This window comes from Corvus brachyrhynchos, unplaced genomic scaffold (genome assembly GCF_000691975.1).
Source record: "Corvus brachyrhynchos isolate BGI_N302 unplaced genomic scaffold, ASM69197v1 scaffold334, whole genome shotgun sequence".
Taxonomy (NCBI): Eukaryota; Metazoa; Chordata; class Aves; order Passeriformes; family Corvidae; genus Corvus; species Corvus brachyrhynchos.
Window position 1 is genome coordinate 130,077 of NW_008238316.1, and position 20,097 is coordinate 150,173.

At 39.4% G+C, this 20,097-nt stretch overlaps 1 protein-coding gene across 2 annotated transcripts in view; it reads left to right on the top strand.

Moving 5' to 3' along the window:
* Positions 1–18,572, top strand: part of IPMK (inositol polyphosphate multikinase) — a 42,656-nt gene extending 24,084 nt beyond the window's left edge. For both annotated transcript variants that reach the window (XM_017733758.1, XM_008633290.2), the window contains exons 3-5: positions 3,644–3,816; positions 11,903–11,984; positions 12,950–18,572. In XM_017733758.1, the coding sequence (XP_017589247.1) occupies positions 3,644–3,816; positions 11,903–11,984; positions 12,950–13,584 (890 nt within the window). In that variant the 3' untranslated portion in view covers positions 13,585–18,572. The remainder of the gene's footprint in view (positions 1–3,643; positions 3,817–11,902; positions 11,985–12,949) is intronic.
* The last annotated feature ends 1,525 nt before the right edge of the window (positions 18,573–20,097 follow it).

Genomic DNA, 20,097 nt, shown 5'->3' on the forward strand with positions numbered 1-20,097 from the left:
TTTGTTTTTTGTTTTGTTTTTTTTTTTTTTTTTTTTTTTTTTTTTTTAGTAACTTCACTGCTGCTCATTTCATACTGTTGCCTAACCTGAGAACAGGATAGATACATATAACCCAGCTACAAACCTTTCTTTTCTTCCTTTGTTGCTGCGGGCAGTTGAGGCTCTTCCAAGCTTATTCCTATGTTTTGAAAGATGTCTCTCCCAAGTTATGAAGAGGAATCAGATGCCTCGAGTGATTTTGTCTTTTTCTGTCTCCAGTGAGGACTGAATGCACTGGCATGTCTGTGCTGAAGTCTGCAGTGGTTTGTGCCATGGATACTTGCTGAATTTTGGTGGTCTTTTGTTTTATCTCCGTTGGGACTGTGAAAAATACATAAATAGTATGTCAGGCCACACCTTCCTGACCCTGGTAAATAGAAAAGGGCAGGGCAAGTCTCTGATGAATGATTTAAATAAATCCTTGAGGTGTATGGTCAAGACTATCTAGCAAAGCAAGTTTTAATATATAAATTGTTATGAATTCCTCTATCTGTGGGGGTTTTTAATTTAATCTAGTTTTAGATGGCAAATACATAATTTCCTGAAGCACACTTGGTTAGCAGGGCACCACGTAATAATTTAGAAAGTCTCAATTGCTTGAAAAATCTTCAGGTTTTTATTTAACCAAGCAAGAAGAAGGGAGGAGATTGCCCTAGTTACCTGGGCTGAGGTGCAGACTCGCTGATGCGCTTGAGAAGGACACTTCTGATCAGAGCTTCAGAAACTTGCAGTAACTGACTTGAAAATGGAGAGCAGTTGATACCTATCTGAGGCTTAACTTTGCCTTAGTCTCGGTGCTTGGAGATATCATAGGGGTAGCTGCTGGAAGTGAAAGTTATGTATGTACCAATATTACGGGTTTGGGACATGTTTCTTTAGACTATTGAATACAGTGCAAATAAGCACCAAACAGTGCCAGGAAAAATGGAGTGTAAACAATTGATCCATTTGTTTGAAGCAATAATGAGAAAAAGTAACTTGGTATGGTGCTTTATCTGGGTGGCATTGCTCTGCCAACAAGGCCAGACAGCTTTTTAAGAGCAGAGAGGTGCATCGAACAGATATAACAGTCCTGATTCTGAGCAAGCTACCTAAAAGGAAAGATTTAATTCCAAAAAGTGTGAGAGAGATGAGAAGTTTCCTGATAATTTACAGGCTTTGCCAAATAATTAATATTTCCTAGGGTTGGTGTTATCTACAAAGGTAATTTAATGCTTACTTTTTAAAAAATAGTTACTGTTACATTTTTAGGAGGTCAGTAAGATAGTCTAGTTTAAGAAATATGAAAAGGATGGGGAGTGAAAAGAAGTGACAGATATTTAGGACTTTTAAATACTTGGGAGGTGCTGAATGTTGGTGCTGTATGGTTAAAGAGCGGGAACTAGACTGGTGCAGTAGAGGACAGCAGATACCCATGGGTGCCTGTGGAAATGGATGTTTTATAATACTTTCTATATGGTTTTGTTTTAGTGTTGATGAAAACATTGCATCTAAACTATTTGTATAATTTTGTATTTCTAACAGTTTGATTCTGGAGTGCTTGTAACATGCTCCAAAGCATTTTGGAGTTGGTGGTGAAGGACTGCAGCCCTTTTCTGAGATTTTTCGTATTTCCTGTCGTTCCTCACCTCCCATGTAAACCCGTGGCTCTTTGTTTTTGACAGCTATGTACTGAAAACCTTGGACTTTAGTTATTTTCTGCATTGTTTTAGAGGGATGACACAAATCTGTTGATTGCAGTGATTTCTGTAATATGCAAAAAGAGTCAGAAGGATGACACTTAGATTTTTACAATTTTTGTTTTAATAAGAGATAGCTAACAGAATTTATGGACTCCTCAGGTGTTGGTAGTGGTTTTCCAAAGTCCTGCAGAAGCTGTGCTAACATCTGACTGAATGAGACCTCTGTATCACACCTTTGAACAGTAAAAACCGCCTGCAGTTCAGGTGATACAGAATACACTGATTGGTAAGGGAGAGTATTTGTCCTGCTTCTCCTTTGGGGATATTCAGTGAGCAAATATCTAGTATGTTTGCTGCCTAGGGCTTCTCAAAGTTAACTACGAATTATTTCAGCTTGGATGTATTCCTGCAGTTGTAGTGAATGGGTGAGCTAGCCTGCAACAAAATTCTTTTTGCTGTAGCTAGATTGATCCTGTAGCCCAAAGGACATTGAAAGCTGATTGAGTTAGTAGAATTGTCGTTTTGGTTTTTTTTTTAATTAGTGTATTGGTTTGACATGGTTTCCTGAAAATGATTACATTAACAAGATGACTAGTTCCATTCATACAGAAAGCAGGCATCTAAGGATTAAATCAAACCTGTTTAAATTGATATATACATACTTTGTGAGAAATTAGGACATTTGATCATGATGGTGTAAAAACTGAGGCTCTCAGTACGACTTAAAATAGTAAAACTCCCTTTTATTTCTTTTCCTTAAGAAAGCGTTTCTGCTTATTTAGTATAAATGAAATGTTGCTTGTTCACTTTATCTTGACTTGGACTGGCTGTCTGTACAGCTTTCAAACAAGGCACTTGTGCCTCTTTTTAAACTTGAACTAATTTTGCATTCTCTCACAATCCCATTTTAGATTACGGTGCAGGAATGGGGTATAATACAATGTTCTTTTGTATTCGGACTGCATTAAAGTCAAAGAAATACATTTATGGAATAGGCTGTACTGGAAAGAAAACCAGACTTGAATTTGTGCTTGGTGACAGGTGGATTTGCAAAGCACATGTGAAGAATGAGACCAGTGTTGAGGCTGTGTGTTGTCTTGGTTATGCTGTGTCCTGGCAAGGGCTGGAGGTGGGTGCAGATGTCTCCCAAGCAGAGTTGTCTGAGAGCCGGGCTGGTACTGAAGTTCATTTCCTTGTTGTGTTCTGATAGTCAGTGTGGGGCTCGTGCTGATAATGATCATGCTGCCCTGGAGAAAAGCATAAACTATTTTCATCAGGTTTTAGATACTCCTTTAAATCTTCAGGCACTCCAAGTACTTTTGGGGTTTCTTGGTCCAGCCACTCTCCCAAAGGGACTGTTGGAAATGGATGAAATGCATCCTAGGATTTGAAGAACATTTTCTCCAAAGGTGTGCCATGAGAAACAAGTGCAGATTGGAGTGGGACAAAAAGAAGCAAAATGAGCTGCACTTCAGCCCCTGAAGGCTAGGACTGAAATGTTCACTTCATTTTTAAAATGACACAAGAGACCATCTGAGTTGCAAAACCAGCCACACAGACCATCTGAAATGCAAAACCTGCATTTGTATGTGCTTAGTAATGCTGTTAGTGATATGTTAATGACTTAATAAAAGCTACTCATAGATTTCATCTGGGCAATAATTTGAATTTGGATGCTAGGTTAACACATGTTAATTGTATACAATTTTCTAAACAAGAAAGCATTTAGATTTTCATAGCAATGGAATTTTTGGGTGTCAGTGACCATGATTTAGTCTGCATTCAGGGACAAATTTGACTCTTAAAGAGTTCATGTGATGTTAAGCCTTGGACTATTCACATTCTTCCACAGATGCTCAGCAGAAGCTATGTAATTATTTTGCTTTGAGCCACTGTTAACAAAAGTTTTTGTTTTTTGACAGATACATATCTAAAACTGGAAGATGTGACCCGTAAGTTTAATAAGCCCTGCATAATGGATGTAAAAATAGGTCAGAAAAGTTATGATCCGTATGCTTCAGCGGAGAAGATACAGCAGCAGGTCAGCAAGTACCCACTGATGGAAGAGATAGGCTTTTTGGTTCTTGGAATGAGGGTAAGAACTTGTTTTGTCTTGACTTTCAGTTTATGTTCAGGCCTCTTGTCCCACACCAGGCAACTGGTTTTCCTAGCAAACAACAATCCTCTTGAGTTTTACATAAATACAGTGTTACCTGAATGTCTCGATAGTGCTGGTATCAGCTGTCATGTGAAATCTGTTCCAAAACACTGCTCTGGTTCACAACAAATGTTTAACTTGGCTGTGTCCCTTAGGGCAAGCTATTTGCAACCTGGGCACTGTATATGTATACAAGAGAGGGGCTGGGTATTTAAAACGGAATATAGTTGCAATTAATTCTTCACCACCACAACAGTTATTTAAAATTATTAAGAGGATTTTTGTATGGTTTTTTTTTTTCCTTCAGGCTTATATCAGAGATTTACATACTGAACCACTCTTTCTAATAACTTAGTAATGAGCTATATCCTCTACATTTTTCACCTTGATACTCTATTTTTAAATAAAAATATATTTTACATAATTTTTCTATTTAGGGAAGAGTAAGTAAGCTCTCAGAGGTGATGCATATGGGGCTGAACAGCTGCTTATGTTCTGCATTTTAAAAAAGCTTTCCATCAGAAGGAAACTTCTTTTGATGCTTACATGCTCAAGGAACAGCTGTCAGGGGAAGGTTAGTTGGGCATGGATGGGGCACTGCAGATGTCCTTATTAACTCTTCTTATTCTTAGAAATGCTAAGAGTCAATATGTGTGTGTGGGCTACTTTAAAACTTCAATGTACAGAACATTTGTGGCTCAGTAAGAGAAATGTGTTGATGTCACTGAGTTTCTGATGCAATTCAAAAGTACTTTTTTCTGCAATGATAGGTACAGGAATAGTTTTCTTTTTGATGTGAGATTTTTGTTTTTCTTCTCACACACAAAGCCAGGGCTCCTCAAACTCTATCAACATGCATAAATGGCTAGACACTTTGATAAGCTTCCTCTTTGCTGTTCAATAGCAACAGCAGCCAGATTGCACCATTGTTCTAGAGAATTCTAATATCTCTGTAATGTTTTGTGCAGAACTGCCCAGGCTCCCAGCCCTTAACTCTGCTTTGAGATAAGCTGCTATATAAATTATAGTGGTCATGAGTAGTAATTACGCAAGTCTATGAGCAAGAATATGGGAGTTAAGTCAAAAAACCAGCCAGTTTGGGTGGAAAAGGAAGGTTAGAGATTATAGCTTTGGATTTGGTTGATGTCATTACATAACCCTTCTTACCTTGTTTGTAAAACAATGTACTTCACGTCCTTTGTTTCATGACAATGCAAAAGGAATGATTGATTGTTTCCGTGGTATGTTTGTGACTATTGTTTCTAACACTGTCACTTATTTGTGTCTTTGTCCTGTTGCAGAATTTTTTTTAATCCCGTAATTCAGACTGGATGTATAATGATGATTATCCCAAGTAGTGCAGTTCTCCATCCAGTGTTTAACTAGATGAGGTTTGGGTTTTTGCCTTTGGCACCCAATTGCATGTTGGAAGTTGTTTTCCGAAGAGAATTGAAAAGGTTCCTCCTGCCCTCACACAGCACTTTGCAAAATCTGAATTCACAAGCCATGTTCTCTGCCTCATGATAATGGTGTGTTCTTGGCCTGTCTGCTCGCTTTATTTTTGCAACATTTGGGCCATACTATAAAACACTGCTACATGGATATGTACTGCCCAGAACCGCTCATGTGCTGGATGATGGTTGTTCCTGTTTGCTGGACAAAACATGATGTAACGAGAAAGTACAGGGGTTTGGTTTTAATCTCTCCATTCAGTGTTATTTTACCAGGGAGGTGGGCTTGTGTGGTAAATTTTTACAAGAGCAAGAAGGAAAGGGTCGGGAAAAACAGAGAATGTAGCTATGCTTCTTTTAAAGTACCCGTTGTATAAGTTGTCATGAAGGGATACAAGCAAAAAAGTGTTGCAAGTAAGGGTTTTGCCCCAAAATCTATTTACTGTCTATTATTTTTAGTGTTTTTTTACCCAAAGGGCTATTGAAACAGCTTTTTCTTATGTGTTGGTAAACCAGCAGTCATCTGTTCATATATAAAATATGTATGGTGTGTCCTTAAAAATAGGAGTCTCCTGTCTGGCCCAGCATAAATTTATGTACACAATTCTGGCATTTGACCTGTATTTAGCTTAACAAACTGAATAGACAGAATAAATGTATAGAAATACATTTGGAAAACACAATTATTTTAATAACATTGTTTAAAACCACAATTCTGTATTTAGTGGAGAAGTTCCTTTCTTTAACAGATGCCCCTGGATCCCTGGAAGTGTCCAAGGCCAGGTTGGATGGGACATGGATCAACCTAGTTTATTGAAATATGTCCCTGCCAATGGCAGGGGATTGGAACTGGGATGTCTTTAAGGTCCCTTTGAAACCAGACCATTCTGGGGTTCCATCAGGCTGGACATGGTTTATTATGAAAGTAGTTAGAGTTTATGTAGAAGTTGGAAGTCTCAGGTACTGTTGCAATAGCAAAAATACAAATTGTTATATGGTTTCAGTAGTACACATACAAGCAGATAAGAAATCTCTTCGCAGCACAGGAAATGTTAAACACCGAGCATTCTGCATACTGTTGAGTACAAGCAGAATGTGTGGGCTGTGCTCTCATTTCAGATTCACAGTCCTTTTGGAATCCACAGTTCCCAGATTCTGCAGGTTTTCTTTTTTTTCCCAAGACATCAATTGCAATCTCACTTATTCCAAAATACTGCTTAAATGCTATTTTAAAGCACAAACTGGTGATTATGTAATTTTACCAGAATAATCCATCATTAACTTGTATTGTTTGTGCCTGTGAACATGCAGGCAGTAATGTATAATAATCAAACCTGCTTTTACAAGTGAATTTTCAAATCTACAGCACATGATTCTGCAGGATATTTTCAAATTGACTGTAGCTGACTATTTTATGAGGTTTTTATGAACTCTTTCTAGTATTGTGGTAATTTTCACAAGATCTGATCTGCTAATAACAAGATTTTGGAAGGAAGTCATAGAAGTATTAAATCCTGCATCTAGTGTTCAGATTCTTCTACAGTAAAAAATTACCAGAACTGGGGTTTTTACATTTATAAGTCTAATTCAAGCTTTGCTGTTTAAGAAAACAGGAAAACAAAACCTAAAAGAAAACAAAAAAATCCATGAAACTATAAGTAAATAAATAAATAAAACCCAAACCCAAAGGAACCAACTGAAAACCCTGGAAAAAAAAAATCTTCCAAGGTGGAGCAGGTGGTTTTTTATTACATAAAAAAAATTTATTCTAATGAGATGCTTCATGGAAGTTCTGCGAGTCCAAAAACTGAATATTGACTGTCAGAGCATTTGGGGGTGCACTTAGTCATATGAAGCACTCAGTCAAAGTAGTCCAGAGGAACAAAGAAGCAAAATGGGCAGAGTAATATCTAAGTATAGTCTTGGAAATGAGGTAGCAGGGATGCATCCTTCCTGTGCTGAATTTTCAAGGCAGCAGCAAGCAGGGATGTGTGTATTTTCACCACCTGTGGTCTAGCAACAATAAAATAAAAAAAAGTTAAAAATAAAAAATAAAATTAAAAAAAGTTAAAAAAAAAAGGTAAAAATTAAGGAATGAGATGTTTAGATAAATTGAGTTGGATAACTGGGCATGCTCTTGGCAGCAGTGGTAATATGAGAGCATTACTATAAAGCAGAGATATCAAATAAGAGAATGCTTTTTAACAAAAATTCTCCCTTTGTTATTTTTTTCTTCAAATCCTTGCTTTACATCCTTTTTGAAAAAGAAAAAATAAGGCTTGTTGAATCTCTAAGTCTTGTACTGTGTCAGGATGCAGGGCCTCCAGAGAAACCTGAGTTACTTGGGCATGAAGGAAACATGTATTTATATTGGGACAGTCATGGGGTACAGGCAGAAGGTGCCCAGGCATGGGTGGGGGTCTTGGCCTGGCACCATGAGGATCCTTGCAGAGCTGGGGAATGGATGCTGGTGTTGGATGTGCCCAGGTAAGTTGGGGTGCCACCTGCTTACCCTGCTTTCAGCTTGGCTCCAGCTTCGGTAGCAGCTGGATACTGACCTTCAGATTCTGTCAGGAGTGCAGAGGTGCCTTGTTGTAAACAGAAACTTCTGTGTAATGTCTAAACACTCACTCAACCCTACCTGTATGCAACTGGTAGGCGTATTTATGGAAAAAATCTGACAGGTGGGAAGCTCAGCCCTTGGCCCTATGAAGTCTGGATGCTTCAGCATCAGAGCATGTATCTCTAATCTCCATGTCCTTGCTTAGGACAGCAGGTCCCAAACTGCCCTTGCATGGGGCATGCAAGGGAGCAGGGATGGGCACTGGGAGCTGTGCAGGAAGCTGCTTCCCAGGCACCATGGGAATGTCAGTGCCACACAGGTCTGTACTGTGCATGTTGTGGAGTCGGTCCTTGCTCTCCAGGTGCTTTGTAGTGTTCTACAGGCCTGCTCAAAATAGGTTGGGGTTGTTTTTCCCTGTTTCAGTGATGTGGATTAGTAGATATTTTTTGCAGATGTGAAAGAGCTCTACAAGTTACTGAATAGGGTTTTTTATTTGTGCCAGCAGTATCACCCCCAAATAGTTCTTAACATGTATTTAAATTGTACTTTCTGGAAGTCAGGGAGTTGCCACAATAAGTATTTGAACAGTGTGTACATTTTTCTGCCTAACCATGGATGTTGGTACTGAATTACCATAATTAACATTACGTAACATTTGATACCTGATTGCTTCAGTTTAATGTCCTAAAGCTGAAGATGCAAGGTTTCCAAACCATGTATCTCTGCTGTGACCTTACAAGGGTTGTGCTTTTTTAAAGACTATGCTGGACCAACTTCTTACTTTAACTCAATGTTCTCTCAGTCCAGGAACAACAGATGAGGGAACTGTAACTGAAAAAAGGGTACAATAAAGAAGGAACTGTAATTGAAAAAATGTACAAAAAGCTGTTTTGGTATGCAAACAGCAATGAGTGAACACCTCACAGGGAGACAAAAGCCAAGTGCAAGTTTAGAACATCCAAAGATAATTTCCCTCAACAGTTAATGGTCTGGATTTTTTTGATATGCTGCCCATAGAGTGTCACTACTACTGCTAATAGTAAACTGCACCGGTTAGCTTGCTGGATTCCAGGGCCATTTGTGCAAGAAGCTGATTGAGTGGGAGCTGCTTGTAGGCACAAGGAGAAGCTTTTGCATTGTCAGCCAGAACAGCTCTGATCTTGTGTAGTAAGAATATATAAAAATTACTGATGAAGCAGGAGGTTTCTTGAATGCAGTGTTTTGCAGCTCATAGAAAGAGTTTTCTTTATCTTGCACTCTGCAGGAAACCTTCCAGTGGATACAGAGCAAACACATAACGAACTGTGACAGGTGGATAAGAAATGAGATTTTTCTGTTTAATAATCTATTGGCTGCTGTTAAGGTTACAGATCAGACTTGGCTTGTCATTGTTCTGACAGAAATGGGCTAGTACAGACAGCTGCAGCAACAGGGATACAGAAAAAGCTTGGTCCAAAGGCAAAATGTCATTTTGGGAAGGGTTAATAGCAGATTATTGGTAGTGACCATGTGAACAAAAGCACGATGGAGCAAGAGGTCTGTCAAATAGGAAGTTGATTTTAGCCTCCTGCTCCTCCAGCACAGCCACCTGTGTTTGGGTGGGTGAGGGTGGAGAGATTGTTTCCGTTTGAGCTTGGCTTTCAGCTCCCTTGCTTTCAGAATGGGGTGTACTGTATCTATATTTGAGTGAGGTTTTCCAGGAATGTTCAACTAGTCTCTTCTGCAGTTGCTTAGAGTCTCGAGGTAGTGGGAAGAGATGGCTTTTGTGATTACCCAGATCTGTTGTCCTTTAATGCCACTGGCTGGAGCCAAGCCTCTTGGTGACCAACAGCATTCTGAGTGCACAAGGCAGTTAAACACATACATTACACTCACGCTGTGGATCTGAGACTTGGTGCTTTGTCACTGACTGTTTTGTACAGTTAAAAGTGTGCTGTTAATGCAGCATGCACATCTGCCTCGGTGTTTGTAAGCTATCATTTGGGGGATGGTTTTGTTCAAATTATGAGAAGAGGTGAGGTGGGTGGCTTCATGGGAAACCCAGTTCAGAAGCACAGGGCTGAATGTGCTGCTCCAGCATTTTTTTGGAAAACAAAATGAGCTTGCAGATCTTAATCAGCATGTTTGAGCTAGTGCCCATGTCACAAAAACTGTAGCTCCTGTGGGAAGAGATAAGGTTCTGGTAAACAAGATGATTCGGTCAGGAACTGCTGCAGTGCTGATGTCTGCAGAAAGCTGCCCCTGGGCCAACTACATGAGAACGATTAATATCATTAAAATGAAGGCACAGCTAGTGAAAACTTAGATGCAGTCATCAGACTCTTGATTCTCTTTCTAAGTATTATTCTTCATTTAACTGCCTTTGACTTGTAGCTCTTTAAAAAGTTTTGAAACTTCTGGTATGTTTTTGAAGGTTACTTTGGTACCTGAAGTGTTTGTGTAAGTAATCTTTGGGTTTCTGTGTTGTATGCTGTACTTCTTTCATGTGCTTTGGAAAAAAAATTGGCAAAAATTAAGTGGAGAAAAATTATTGTTCTTGTGAAACCAAAATCACAGTTGTCAGATGCAGTTTTAGAATAATTAATCTCTCCTGTGGTCTTCTGCATTTCACAGACATGGAGGCCTCAGTTTCTTCAAGTATCGTGACAGTGTTAAGTATCTCTGCTACTGAGTGAGTTTAAACATTTAGACTTACAGCTTTTTTTTTTTTTAGAGTAATGAGAACCGTTTACTGCCCCTTCCGTTCATGGTTGGTGACTTAAAATCAATTTCTACACACTATGATTTAAGTTCCTTGAGGACTGAATTTAATATCTTTTTGTCAAAATAAAAGCTATTTGAGACTGTCCTTCCCATCTGCTTTGCAGACAGGAGGTGGGGAATCTGTGTAATCATACTGGATTTATTGTGGTTTGGATGGGGGAGAGACATTTCAGGGTGATGGGCTGTAATGAAAACAGGGAATTCTATTTTCTTTATTTTTTGCTCCTGTACCATTCCTTTTTATGTGCTGCTGTTTCACTGTCGTGGCCTTTATTTGTTGGCTTCAGCAAGAATAAGGCCCCAGAGGGGGATGAGGAGCACACACCTCAGCAGTACACCCTGATTCTCAATGGGATCCTCTCTCTTTACAGCGGTGAAGGGAGGGCAGGGCTGTGGCTGGGGTGGGTGCCACAGGCATGGGTGGTCTGAACAAGTGCCAAGCACCAAGTTCCTGCCAGAGACAACCGCCTGCTTGGTAACACCATTATTTCTGCAAATAAAAATTGTCTACAGTCTCATAAACAAATTATACTTGGGCCTTGCTGCCTCACACATTTCTGCTATGGAAATAATTTTAGTGTGAGAGAAAATATGTCTGTATGTAAAGCAGTTTTGAATTAAGTTCTTAAGCTTGTTCAAGTCCTGATATGGACAAAACTGTACCCATGTGAGTTGCCTCCCTTTCAGATGAGAGCTGATGCACTACTCTTGATGCTGGAACCAGCTTTTGCTTGCCTGCTACCATTTATTTAGTGCAGCCTCATTTGTGCTGACAGTTGCAGATGGGTCTTACAGAGCTGGGCTCTTGGTGGTCACATACAATAATTCTTACTGTTTTGCCCTTCCGCTAAATAGTTTTATAGTTTTAAGAACTCAAAATAATTGCATTGAAATTTTTGTTTTGTTGTCTTACTGATTTAACATCCGCAGTAACACAGGTAGGAGTGTGATAGTTTTAGGTCTCAGCTGTGGTTTGCAAGGCCATATAGAAGAGTTCCCTGTAATGGGTACATTGCTTTTTGCCACCACCAGGATGTCTCTAGCACAGGAAAGCTGTAGCTTGGAGCTCAAGGGCTGAAGGGAGAGTTTTGGAGAGCACTACAGCAGTGCTGGGCACTGCAAGAAACTTGAAAACTGCGAGGGCTAAATGGTACCCAGGGTTTCGTGGCCTGTCTGTGAGGTGTCTCTTGCTCTGCAGAAATACTGGTTCAAAATACGTAGGGAGCCCCCTCCTTGCCTCTTTCAGGTGTACCACGTGTCTTCGGACAGCTACGAGACGCAAAACCAGCACTACGGAAGGAGCTTGACCAAGGAAACAGTAAAGGACGGTAAGGAAATTGGGGTGTCAGAACTTGGTGCTCTTGGATTTTTTCATTTAAATACTTATTTATAGAACTGTATAGAAAAAGTAGTCTGGGTGTTCCCATTTTAAAAGTCCTTTTTTGTCCTCACTGTCAGATGGGTCTTTGGCTGTTCCCTGTAGTATTTGAGCTATCTGTCAATCTGAAATTAAATGTGCAGTTGGCTGTAACAGCAGTGCAGACTATAGGAATGTCCTCCTCATGTCTCTTTTACTACTAATAAGGGGGAGAGAATTCTAGAATTCAACTTCTTTGCAGCTTTGAAACTATAATGAAATAGAAATCTTTTAAAAGTATTACACGTTTTTATTATAAATACATTTTTTTTGTCTCTAGTTGTCTTCTGTGAATATCTAAGTGTCTTTTCTATTAGCTACTATAAATGCATCTTTTGATTCAAAGGACTTTCTCAGTTGAAGTCAATCCACATGTTGCTCTACATTAACAAGAAATAAAAATGCTGCCATCATGGAGCTGTTTGGTGATAATTATTGCAAACTAGTTATTAGCTGACATCTGTTCATCTGTCCCCCAGCAAGGGACAGAAGGTACACACATGAACACCCTCATGATAACAAGCTACTTGAGCCCGTTTATGCATGGAGAATTTAATGGATCCCTGCCCAAAACTGTCCAGACACTGACGGAACTGACCTGGGAGCAGGAGCCATGTTCATTTACTGTGTGCTTGATACGTTTACTTTTACTTACAACCCATGCCCAAGCTGTAGTATTACACAGCAGGTGATGTGACTGAAGATCTCAGAGTTCTTTGGTTCACTTTGGGTTTAGTTAATAATTGCCTGAACAGAAACTACCTGAATGCTGTCTATTCCTTCAAATAAGAACTGTTCTCATCCCAAAAGAAATGAAAATACTTTGTTTTCCTTTCAGAAGTGAAAATAATCCCAAAATGTGTGTATTTCTTGCAGGCATCTCAAAGTTTTTCCACAGTGGGTACTGCTTGAGAAAAGATGTGGTAGCTGCCAGCATTCAGAAGGTTGAAAAGATTTTGGAGTGGTTTGAGGGCCAGACGCAACTCAACTTCTACGCAAGCTCATTGCTGTTTGTCTATGAAGGTTCGTGTCAAGCGACAACTGTGCGGTTGAGTGATGTCACCTTGGCAGAGAAGAGAAGAGTGCCCAAAGGCCTGTTATCAGGTGGAGATGTGTTGGAGTATAATAATAATATTCATGTAATAAATTCTACAGAGAATGGAAAAATTGAAGCCTCTGTAAATAAAGGCTTGTCTAAATTTTATGCACTTCACAAAAAGGCGTGCTCGAAGAGGCACCACAGTCAGCTCTCACTAAAAGTTGAAAACTCAGAGCAAGACAATGTATGGAAAAGCAGCACGTGCATTACGCAGGAGCACCTGAATGGAAATGTTCTACCCCAACTGGAAAAAGTTTTCTATCACATGCCAGCAGAGACCAAGGAAAGTGCAAATGTTGAAGTCCGAATGATTGATTTTGCTCATGTGTTTCCTAGCAACACAAAGGATGAGGGCTATATTTATGGTCTGAAGAATCTAATCACAGTACTTCAAAATATTTTGGATAACTAAATTCTTTGCTATGTTTTTTATTGGGGGCCAATGATAAAGAGCAACAACATGAAGAATTTCTGCACTTGTAATGCTGTATAACTGGGTTTGTATTGTTCTATATTTTATTTGTCTTTGTACTTTTGGTAGAAGGGTTTAACTTTTTATAATTTCACTCAGGAAAAATATTGATAGTTAATTAGGAAGTGTGAAAGGATGAAGATACTTGAGATAAGGCAGGATAGGTAAATTAATAGAATGAAGTGTATGTGGTTGGCTTAAGTCCAAGGACTACCAGGAGCAAGGGTTTTGTGAGTTCCTCTAATGACTTTAGCATAGATGACATTTTTGCCCACTTAGCCTTGACACTGAGCCACATCTCCATTAACAGGTGTTTAGAAAATAGACTGAAAGTTGTAAGGTACAGGACTGATGTCCTCAGTACTGCCCTTGTGTTTACTGTATTTGAATAACTGGAGTAACCCTGCTTGGAGAGAAATCCGTGCTGAGTCAGCAGTCTCCCCTGAAGCCAGTGCATTCCAAAGTGCTTTTCCATGTCATGGGACAATATTACTGTTCTTTCAACCCTTCCCCCTTCGTGGATGTCTGTAGCCGATGTTCACCACAGATGAGCTACCATGTGATTTGTGTTGAGGTGCTAAGAAAATGCTGGAGTACAATACCATAACAGGCTTAAACTGCACAATTTCTAGAGAAACTGTTTGTTCCTAAGAACGAGTGAAAGAATGTAAATGCAAGATGTTCCAGGAACTAATTTTGTTTAGGAGATCATGTCAATCTGTTAATGGAGTGTCTGATGCTGTGATTAAGGGAAATGTCTCACTCCATTGTTCTCATGGCCCTTCTCCAACAACAGTGCTTTAAAAAGGAAACTAGTAGCATGGGGGAATAAGTGTTTTGGGTGAGTGTACAGAGCTCTGCTGGCTGTAGGCCACTTGCATTTTTGCAATGAGTATTTGATGCTTCCACTGCTGAGGAGCACTGACTGGAACCACAAGCAATACAGGGGGAGGAGCTTCCTGTGAGATCGTTGAGCCTTGGAGCCACCAGCTGTGCCACCGCTTGTGCCAGTGGATCTGTGGCTCTCCCACCCTGGGCTGCAGCCCCTGCAGGTTTCTTTAATGACACACAGGCAAGGTGTGTAATCTGAAAGCTGCCCCATTTCCTTCCTTTTCACAAGAAAAGTTCAACTTTTGTATAGAATACTTGAGATTAGGATGATGTATCCAAAGTATTTTTGGCATGTCTCTTCTGTATGCTGTGTACGTGGCTGTGCTGCCATGCATATTACAGTGAGCTGTATGAAAAGTGGGAACGGAGGAGTCTTGCCATCCCTAGAGCAAGATTTTAATGCTTAAAGCATTTCCAGGATGAAAATGTTTTAGAATGGATTTGGTCATTGGAAACATTCATTGTTTTCAAGTGGACTTAGTGGCCCTGTGGCCTTGCTGCTCTCTCTGTACGGTGTTCTGCACTATGCACTCAGCTGTGTACACATCTTGACAAATTCTTCATCGGACATCTGTTTTCTACATGACAAAGAGATTCATACTTTTTCACGCAAATATGCTGTTTTAAATAAAGTTGATTTTTAGCTCTATTTGAGAACTTGGGTTAATTAGGAGAAACAGGGTATTACTATGTGTGGATTTACATGGTTTAGAGTTTAGAGCTCATATTGGCCAATACATTCAAGACTGAAACCAACCTTTAAGTAACATGATGTTTTAGAAGTATAGGAAAAGCAGCTTTCAGGAAGGGCGATACCAGTGTGCTGAAATTTTTATGTGAATTACAGTGAAGGCTGAGGGGGAAAGTACCAGGAAGAGAGGGACTTTTTTTTCCTACCTGGTATTTCTCTTGCACCTTATAGTTAATATATTCCCAATTCTCTGTGAATTAATTTAAGCCATATTCTAGAAAGAGTTTGTGGTTTTGCTTGCTTTGTCGCTGGTTTCCCTGTTACGATTTTATTGTTCTATCCTGTAAATAGTCAACACTAGAGTAGTCCAGACTGGTAGTGGCCTTGTATGATAAAGTTACAAGGTTTATAGAAAATACAGGCAAAAACATTTATACTTCATCATTTTTGTCTTCTGTAATTCATCTCTTCTGGATTTTAATCCATTTTGTACCAGAGACATCAGGCATTTGCATCAAGTCAGTTATTGGAAAATGATTAATATGCACTTAGTACCATGCATTCTCCCGTCTCTGCTTTAAGATACATGTCCTCGGTGTTTGAATGCTCTTTAAATATTGATTGTTTTGTTGGCTATGGCAGTGTTTGTAATGCACCTGGAATATTGTCAACATGTCCAAATATTTTGAATAAAAAAATAATTTTATCATGGTTTTTGTACCAGTAGTTATTATGAATGTATTTCTGTTAATTTAAAATGTAGCTTGAGAAATAAGAGTATTCTTCATTGGAAGTTGTGTAAATAAAGCTTGCCGTGGAGGTGTTTGGGCATAGTACCAGCTGTGAGTTTGAGCCTGGGGAGGCCTTATATTCACATTGTTCTTGCTCATTTTAGGCTCGGTGTGTCAGGTGTCTTGTATCTGAGAAAATTATTTTCAGTTATAGTTGGAGATGTATTCACAGAAATCATTAAAGAGAATATGTAATTAATCAGAAGATGAAGAGGGATACAGTGGGTCACTGAGCTGATGTGCTCTCAATGATTGGTTTCCCTCCCTCTCAGCATGCCCCTTTTATTCTCTGGGCAAAGTGTACAGGACAGGCAGCCATTACATGGAAATCTTTACAGGAATGGTTACAAGGCTTGTAGGTGTTTATGTGCCAGAAACAGTAGGTCCCTCCCCCAGACTAGTGTGGTGTAGCTGGGTGCTAGGGCTGCTGAGGAAACTGATGATTTTAAGCAATAAGAGTTGGGTTTAGCAGAGCTGACTCTCAAAAAAGGAAGAACTCATGCAGCATTGTCACTCATGGACTCTGAGAATATAGGCTTCTGAAGCTTTTCTGCCTAGGTGATGATGTGAGAACTGTGCATATGCTTACCTAAGGAGAACTAGAGTTGTATAAATTTTATAAAAAGCATTTACAAATGTATTTTTGAATATCGGTGAAATTTGTTGCATAAATTACATTGGAAGTTACTATACCACTATGAAATACTTAAAATAATTTAATCAATTTGTTTTATGAACTGGAGACTTTACTTGTAGTTGTGATTCTGATGAAACTTGTGCTGGTTTTTTTCTACTGTAATGCATAAACCAGAGTGTTCTTTTCTGTAATCTCACAGTTTCATGGAGAACCTTTAAAAGTACTCAGTAGATTAGGAAATCACTAATTTCCATTAATTTGATTAACAGGGTGCATATGTTCTTGAAATATTTCAGTGCATGTGATAATGTAAGTAATGTTAACATGCTACAAATCTAGAACCCCTGTAAAACTTCCTCACCTGCAGCGAGCTCTTGATCCAAGTGTGGATTGTTCAGAGTTTAAAATGGGCCTTCTCAGGTGTAACAGCAGCAGTGGTGAAGGGACAGTATCATCTGTCAGGTGTGCAGGGGTGTTTACATCATGAACCTAAAATCATTGGAATGACTTGCTCACTTCATGATGTGAAGCACAGTCAAATGTAGGAAGACACTGGAAGGGTGGAGACTCACATCCACACCTGCTGTTTAAGGATTAATTGTTCATCCTCCTAATTTCTTTAGGGTTTTTTTCCCTTACATGCGGTTTCTTCCTGAGTGCCGCCTTTGGCCCTTGCCACAGGTGGCATCATGATGGAAATTTGTATTTCCTAAAAAGTTTATGTCCCATAACTCCTCTTTAAGTGCTGCTATTGAAAAACACCGCAAAATGCCTCAAATAGTGTGGGAATGCATTCTCCCCTGAAAGAGCAGGAGTGGATGATGATGGACGACAGCATGCTTCAATGGGAGATTGGATCGTAGGCTTTGTGAGAGTTCTTTACTCGTGAGTTGAAGAGGATGTTCTGGGGGCAAGGTGAGTGACAGCTGAACTGTGCAGAGTTTTCCTTCCCTCCCTGCAGTTCAGGTGGAGGTTTGGGTTTAAGGAGGTATTACATCGGGGAGCAGTGAGAGTTCCTAAGGAGCTCTGAGCAGGACACTGGGTCCATGCTGTAGTGCAGAGAATGGTAAGATCCAAAGGCTGCAGATTGTCAGGTGTCCCATAGAGAGAATGTGCTGTGCTTGTTCATTGGGTTAGAACAAGATGTTATCTGGGAAGTGCATTCATCTCCATAGCCACGGGCCAAATCCTGTCTTTCATGTTTACAGATATTTGTAAATGGAAGCTGCAGTAGAAAATTGTCATCCAAAGGGCAAATGTGTTTGAAAGGGGAAAATAAGCAAACTAAGGGTTGTACCGCAGAAAACATGTTTCAATAAATATCTTTTACTCTGGTCTTGTTTAGTGGAGATGGGCCTTGTGGATTTGGAGTTTGTTACATGACATTCAGTGGCAAAATCAGAACAAAGGTACTTTGTTTGAATTGTGTACATTGGTTAAAGTAGTTATTTTATTTCATAGGTCACTTTTTAAAAATAACTTCCAAACACGATGTGTGTTGCACCTGGCTAAATAAGACTACAGTGCACAAAGGCACTTTAATCCTCTGGGAACTACTGGAACATAGATAAAAGCATGTGAAATTGCACCTGATGCTGTGTTGTTAATTGTTTTTGAGACTTAAAGTTCTACATTCATTATGCTTGATGGATGAATGTGTCTAGTCTAGTCTCAGTTTCTTTGATCCAAGTGTCTAAAGCTGCCCCTCAATCTCCTCTGATCTGTGTGTGTTTCTAATTTCATTTGCTATTTTCTGACATTTTTGGACCACAGGGGGTATTGTTAATATTACCTGTGTTTATTTTATAAAACATTGTATTATGCTATCTACCAACTTTTGTAACTTAATTATTAGTGATACTTAGGGTCGTTCTAATAGCTGTGTATTTGGCAAATTATTAAAATTTTCTGCAAGTGACTTGAAAGTATAATTGGTTTCTTTTAAATACAAGAAGATTATTGAGAAAAATTTAGACTATTACCTGCACTGATGAACCTCTTTCTTTCTTTCTGTCTTTCTTTCTTTGTCTTTCTGGCTGTCTTTCCTTCTTTCCATCTGTCTTTCTGTCTTTCTTTCTGTTTTTCTCCTCTTTTCTGTGCACTCTATAATGGGTTTCCCTTGGGTTTACCAGGTCTCCTTTACCACCCTATTTTTGTCACAGCATCCATTGCCATTGTTTGTTGGGAATATGCTGACTTCGGGTGGGGGAAGCCATGCAGACAATCAATGTGATTGGTAAAGCAAGCTTCGTTTATTAGCAATACAGAGGCACTTATATAGTATTGAATACAAGCTTATCAGTTCTTTAATTAGTTTAAACTTAAAAAAGTGCATTCTTACTTCTACATAATTGGGTTAGATAAAAGACTACATTTGGCAAGCTTTATGTTTTGTCTTGAGAGATCAAAGTTTTTTCCTCCCTTCTCATGGTCAGCACATCTTTATCAGAACAGCACTGTACCTCCTAAAAACTCCCTTTTTGTTCCCAGGCCTGTTTCTCACGCAGGCATTTCTCATGGAGGCTTTTTCTCATGCAGGCCTTTGCTTGCAGGCCTTTGCTTTGTACAGTTCTGTTATTGATTTGTTCCCTTTATCAATAATCCATGTCCCCGATCCTCTAACCATTCTGCAACAATTCCCCTTTTTTCTTTTTGTAAAGGCAATATTTGATTGGCTACAGATGTAGTAACTTTGTATATCATCTTTTACAAGCATTGGCACAGGCAAGGTAAGCACACTATTATTAATAATATTACTAGTCTTACAGTAATCAAATGCTGCACAAGTGAAACTAGCCATGGTCCTAAACCTAGTGACTTTAACCATCCTTCGAAGACTGTCTTCTTTCTGTAATTGTGTAGTTAATTGATGTAACTCACTTATCTGCTTGTGAATTAGGACAGAAAGATTCATACAGCACATACCTTAAACCTCTTCACAGCCGTGGCCGTGAGCTAATAGTAAAAAATCAATGGCTGTTTAATTTTGCAATATTGTATGTCTAACACTAGTAACATCTACACTTAACTTATCAAGCATCTGTGAAGTTATGTTTAACTTATCCCTTTCCCAGCAAGCAAGTTTGTGCAAAATAGCGTAAGCCCTGGCTGCTAAAGTACCAGGTAAAAGCATAAATGGTAGCCAAATTGACTGCCTTCACTCAATCTAAATGGATGGACAGCTGATGGAAAATGTCCACTAATGCTCTTGTCTCAAGACAGTCAAAAAACTAATTCCCTACTCTATTTCTGTGTCTGGTGCTATACCCAAAAATTTATGCAATTCTCCTTCTTAGTTTTGTCTTTGGAGAGAGTTCCCCGACACCCACCACAAGTCACTAGCAACCATCTAGGGTAGCTGTTACATTCGCCCCGTAGTCTCCTGCTACGGAGAGCGGTGGATCTGGCAAGTCCTCAGCTCCTTCACTCAGCCACGTCCGCAG